General features: G+C 46.0%; 1 protein-coding gene across 1 annotated transcript; it reads right to left on the minus strand.

Annotated features, from left to right (window-relative positions):
• Nucleotides 1-217: 217 nt before the first annotated feature.
• LOC132587888 (gonadotropin-releasing hormone II receptor-like) lies at nt 218-5,056 on the minus strand. Its single transcript, XM_060260287.1, has 3 exons — nt 4,197-5,056; nt 2,196-2,400; nt 218-871 (listed from the first exon to the last, which is right to left on the minus strand). Exons 1-3 carry the CDS (start codon nt 4,770-4,772, stop codon nt 390-392), a joined length of 1,263 nt encoding a protein of 420 aa, XP_060116270.1. The 5' UTR covers nt 4,773-5,056; the 3' UTR covers nt 218-389.
• Nucleotides 5,057-5,674: the final 618 nt, after the last annotated feature.

A 5,674-nucleotide genomic window follows, 5' to 3' on the forward strand; every position in this document is an offset into this window, starting at 1 on the left:
ACCCCCCCTTAGCAATCTCTTCTAAACTGAAGAGAGCCAGATTCTTCAGCCTTTCTTCACAGGAAAGGTGCTCTTGGTTACCCTCCTCTGTACTTTTTTCCAGCTCTGTGATGTACTTTTTGAGATCCAGGGACCAAAACTGTATACAGTATTCCAAATGAGGCTGCACCATACAGTTTATCTCCATTGGTGATAAAAAAGGACAACAGGAATCTTATTAAGAAAATATTCTGTGTTTATTGGTTGATGGCATCAACTGTTGGAATTATGGATGTGGGAACTTTTGGGTCTACATTTAGGCACATTAGAGCCATCCAGTTGTCTGTGCCCAGAAGTGAAGGCCAAATATTCAGGGGAGAGAATGGAGCAGATGGTCATCTTCCATCCTTTCAGATGAAGCTCTCTGCCATTTTTCTCCTGTACAATGACAGCTTTGCCCCTGGTGGACATTCTGCTACAGTAAATTCTGCTTTGTACTTTCCCTGGATCTCCGGCCGCCTCACTGGCATCGCGGCAGAAGAGCGGAAAGAACCGGTCAACACGGAGGCTGCCTCCTTTTTCCTCCGACTGCAGCAGCAGCTCCTGCGGCTTTCTACCTGGAAGTGCATGGCAAAGAGGCCATAGATGAGGGGGTCAAGGCACGCGTTGAAGAGACCGAAGAGGAAGAGGATGTGGCTGAGGGAAGGGGGCACCTGCTCTCTGGTCAGCATCTCTGGGGAAAACCAGTACCAGAGGCCAAGCATGTAGTAAGGTGTCCAACAGATGATGAAAGTCAAGACGATGATGACAGACATCTTCAGGGAGCGCATGCGTGCCCGGGGGATGTTGTTGTAAGAGCGGCGAAGGTGGAACTCTCTGGATTTGGGGGTGGCTGCAGAAGGAAGTAGAAGATGAGCAAGAGAAAAGGGATGGAGGTTCCTAAGGGAGGAGAAAGGGAACAAATAGGCTGCCATATGAACTGCAGAGAGTGAATGTTCTAGATGGCCCGCAAGACACAGCCTTCCTGCATTGTTTATCATTTCCAACTAATATTCTGTGGAATATGGATGTTCCAATTAATCATCCTGTCCAATAGCTGTTGACAGTCCTCATTCTGTATGGATTTATTTAATCCTTGTGTAAGGCCATCTTAGCTTCTGACCATCTCTGCATCTTTCAGTAACAAATTCCCAAAGATTTTCTAGCAGACTAAATTTTCTGCTAATGGAAGGCACCTCTGCCAGGGGAACAGCACTTCCACCAGTGAAACAACTTTTGTGCCATCTCTCCTTCCTCTGCAGTCCATTGATTGCCCAGAAATGCTGCTTCTGGGTAATAAGGGACCCTTAGGAATGGCATGAGAGGCAAGTGGGGGAGGCGGGCAGGGTCTGCAGCAAGAATGGAGAACTGGAGGTAGTTACACAACACCTTTTGTTAGCAGATAATGAGTCTGAACCCAGCCCAGTATTTCCTTCCTTGCTGACCACTGAGATCCTTGATTCCCAGATTTGACTGTTAATGGGAGAGAAACTTCTCCATTTTGTGGTTATACTTTTATAAGCCTCTAGTGTCCTGCTTCCTTAGCTTTTTTCTTTCAGCTAAACAACCATGTTACTCTGGGAGGAATGCAGAGCATCTGCAAACATTTCAAGACAATCCTGTCTTTAATACTGTCTCTTGCATCCCAGTGCTCAGTCCTTGGAAAACAAACCAGGCCCAAAGAGAATAATTTAGTAATTGCTTTCTACCCAACCCTCTTTCTATTTTTTCCCGTATGTCTGTTTCCATTCATTTGTTTCACAGACTTAGACGGTCTTCCCAACATTCCTTTACTAAACAAAGACTGAAGCAGATGTGTGTTTCACCTTGACCCAACTTAACTGCCTCCCAAAAGTGGTCCCTTGCTGATCTCTATCCACCCATTTCTACTCCTTGGCTGTGATCACACACACTAAATAATGCACTTTCAATCCACTTTCAGTGCACTTTCCAACTGGATTTTACTGTGTGAACTGACAAAATACAGTTGGAAAATGCATTATTTAGTGTGTGTGATCACAGCCCTTGACTCGTTCATGTGCTCGAAAGGGTTTCTTTCCTCCCTCCCAACTCCACGTTAGATTTTTATCCCACTAATCTTCCGGAACAGTAGACGTGGCTCTCTGCTTCCCCATGCCCACTGCCCTGAAGGGAAGCAGGTTCCGTGTTGAGCTCACCACAAGCTTTCTTCATCTTTCTCGATATCTCAATGAAGATGCGGGAATAGCAGACAACCATGATCAGCAGGGGCAGCAGGAAGAGGAAACAGAAGGTGAACATGTTGTAGAGAATTTCTTGCCAATGAGCATGAAAACTTCCCATGGTGGCACATTGGATGAAGTAGATGGGCTGCGAGCGGCTGACGGTGTGGAAGACAAACATCTGGAAAGGGCCAAGCATCCCCCCCCAACAAAAAGAAACATCAGAGCTCAAGATTCTTAAAGAGGCTACCTCATTGGAGAGAGAGGTCTTTCTACTTTTTGCCCCATAGCAAGTTATTTAGAAGGTTAATTTGAACAAATGGTCTGCACAGAAACCATAGGTAAGAGCATATGGCTGCTACCTTTTCCCACCTGTTTGGCAATCCTGCAAATAATTCCAAAAAAGTTACCCACCCATATCTAGCTACATCAGGCCCATCTGGCTCGTCTGAATCCCCATTCTGCCATGGAAGCTTGCTGTGTGATTATGGGCTGTTCACACACTCTCAGCTTACCATACCTCACCAGCTTCCTGAAGAGAAAGGTCACGTTTAAATAAGGTAAACGAGTAACAAGAGGACCCAGGGAAGGAGACTCACTTTTGTGAAACTTCCTAATCACCAGCTGGCAATCTTTCTCACAGATGAGACTGTTTACCAGGTTGACATGGAAAGAGTTGGTCTTGAAGTGGGGGAACAGAGTTCAAATGCTTCCTTAGAGATGCAAATCACATACTTTGTTATGTTTTTAAGTGACTGTTAGATATTCCTATGTTGTAACCCTCCCTGAGCCCGCTTGTGGGAAGGACGGGATAGAAATCAAATAAATACATCCTGTGATGATACAGTTGGATAATCCTCTGCTGGATAATCACCCTGAGCTCTTTGAAAGTGAGATGTGATAGAAAGCTCATAAAAATAGTTACATACAAACATAAGCACTATAGAAAAATACACTGCCTTTCCTATTAGAAGCCCAGGTAAATCTTGAAGGGATTTGAATGCTGAAACAGTACAGCCTTGTACATGTTTATGGCACTTCAAGATGCAGTCTTTCAATTAGTTGTTTGCTCTGGTAAAGGAATCACAACTGACAGCCCTTCTGAGGTAAAAAAAAAAGTTGGCCAGCTTCCACATCAGTGAAATTTGTAGATCAATAGTTGTATGTCTGTGTGAAGTGATCAGATTTCCACACCTTTTAAGTTGGTGGGATGTGGGGCAGATCTCCCTTCCTCCCACTCCCATCTATTCCTTCCATTTTGATTATATGTTTGGCCTCTATTCTCTCATCAAGAATGAAAGAGGAAAGCAGTCAGGATGTGGGTGTGAACCAGTGACCTTTTTATTATACATTTATAGTGTGCTTTTCTCCCCTCTGGGTACCTAAAACATCTCCCCTTCTCCATTTTATCCCCACAACAACAACTTTATGAGGTAAAATTTATTGGGTTGAAAGTGACCATGGCTTTTGTTGTAGAAAAAGCCCAGTAGGAACTCATTTGCATATTCAGCCACACACCCTGGTACCAAGCCAGCCGGAACTGCGTTCCTGCTCAAAAAAAGCCCTGAGAGTGACTGGCCCAAGGTCAACCAGCAAGTTTCCATGGCAGAATTAGGGAGTCAAAGCTGGTTGTTCTGGTCCTTATCCAATACTTGTAACTACTGCACCATGCTCTTGTCCTAACCGCCTACCAATTCTCCCTCCTTCCCAAACCTTACACTGTTCAGCAATGTTTTTTTCCTGGAAGTCCACTTAGAAAAGGAAATTGATTGGTTGTAAACCAGTGGCTTGTTACCTATCCCCTAAAATGGCAACTAAAAAGGCAATTGCCATTTTGCTTGCATCTTTTTTGTCTTCAGTTATGGCAATACAGTGAGCCAGAGTTTGCCTCAAGTGGCTTGTTCCTGGCATCTGCAATATGACAAAAAAACAACAACCCTAATTTAGTCCATCCCCAGTAGTATTGCAGCCACCTACCTGAGGTAAGGCCAGAAGCAAGCTCAAAGCCCAGGCCACACACAGCATGACTTTGTTCTTCCTCTTGGCCTCACCAACACTTAGAGGATTCAAAATGGCCGCCCGGCGGTCTAGGCTGATCACCACAGTGACGAAAGCTGAGGCATACATAGCCACCAGCTTCAGGAACATGAGAACCCGGCAGGCCATGTCGCCAGCATACCACTGCACAGTAATGTTCCACACCACATCCAAAGGCATTACCACAAAGGTTACCAATAGGTCCGCAGCTGCCAGATTCATGAGGAGGATTCGAAGATGGGGTCTTTTTTGGTATTTCTGAGTGATGGTCCAGAGCACAACAATGTTGAAGAAGGCAGAGGAGAGGAAGAGAACTATGGTTATAGCCACTCGGACTTTGGCAGCGGTGGAGAAAGTGGGCAACTGGAAGAGCTCCTCGACTGGCAAACTATCATTGGTTGCACCACTGGCCAAGATCTCCTCTACGCCATTGGATTTCCCATGACTTTGGTTGCCTACCATGGCCAGCCCTGATTCCACCATCTTGTTGGCCCTCATCGGGAAGGTGGTGTTCATCCGTCTGGTGTCAAGCCTTCCCCAGACAAAGGTAACGTCCTGCCCCAGACCGGCACAGGGATCCTACCAAAATCAGGGGTTTCCAACCTGGCTGGTCCCTCACCAGTCCTTTAGGAAGCCCCACTCTTTCAAAACCTTGGCAGAGCTGACAAATTTTTGGCATGGTTCTTTGCTCAGATAAAGCTACTGCTAAAATGGAGCTGCCCAGATCCTACTGTGAACTGTGCAGAGGACACCTTCTGCCAGATCAGTGTATTTTGTCCCTCTATAGATTTTAATGCTGCCAACAACTTCCACGGTTGATGAATAGCCTGGAAATGTTTGCTTTAGCTTGCCGTGCTCACTTGTAAATATTCTGTTAATGGCTCCCCACTTGAGAAGGGTGATGATATTCTATTTAATTTTGTGGCAGGAGTTAGAGAATTCAGTCCAGTGCAAGGTTTGTGTTTTCCAAGACTTGAATACACTGTTGATTATCCAGCATAGTCCTTTCCTGGGCAAGAGTGCCACAGTTTAGCCTTCTCTCTGCAGGCCCTGCCTTGCCCTTCAGTGCATTTGTTGCATGTCCCTCACAACCAGGGCACCAGCTCCATTCCAGGAACCTGCAGGAGGAAGAAAATCCAGGTTTGATTTAGGTACCCCTGCCCTCTTTTCAGGATCCTCCTGTTATTAGTCCATGAGCCAAGAGCCAAAAATTGACATATTGATATCAGGTATGGGGGCTAAACTTTTTAATGCTTTTTCCCCCTGAAAGCAGTGTCTCTGGCTGATTTCGCACTTACCTTTTACTGGCGCGACCACCCTCCTCACGCCGGCGGATCTGCAGGGATTTCGCACCAGAAGCGCCGGCGCAGCCAAAAGAGCCGGCAACTTCCGTCGCGGAGCCAGCTCAAACGTTTTCC

The sequence above is a fragment of the Heteronotia binoei genome, chromosome 1 (assembly GCF_032191835.1).
Source record: "Heteronotia binoei isolate CCM8104 ecotype False Entrance Well chromosome 1, APGP_CSIRO_Hbin_v1, whole genome shotgun sequence".
In the NCBI taxonomy this organism is placed as follows: domain Eukaryota; kingdom Metazoa; phylum Chordata; class Lepidosauria; order Squamata; family Gekkonidae; genus Heteronotia; species Heteronotia binoei.

Coding starts and splice junctions, on each gene's coding strand:
- LOC132587888 (XM_060260287.1), bottom strand. CDS start 4,772: ATGAACACCACCTTCCCGATGAGGGCCAACAAGATGGTGGAATCAGGG. Junction 2,401..4,196: donor TGCTTCTGGCCTTACCTCAG/GTAGGTGGCTGC, acceptor GGCCCTTTCCAG/ATGTTTGTCTTCCACACCGT. Junction 872..2,195: donor AAAGATGAAGAAAGCTTGTG/GTGAGCTCAACA, acceptor TTCCTTCTGCAG/CCACCCCCAAATCCAGAGAG.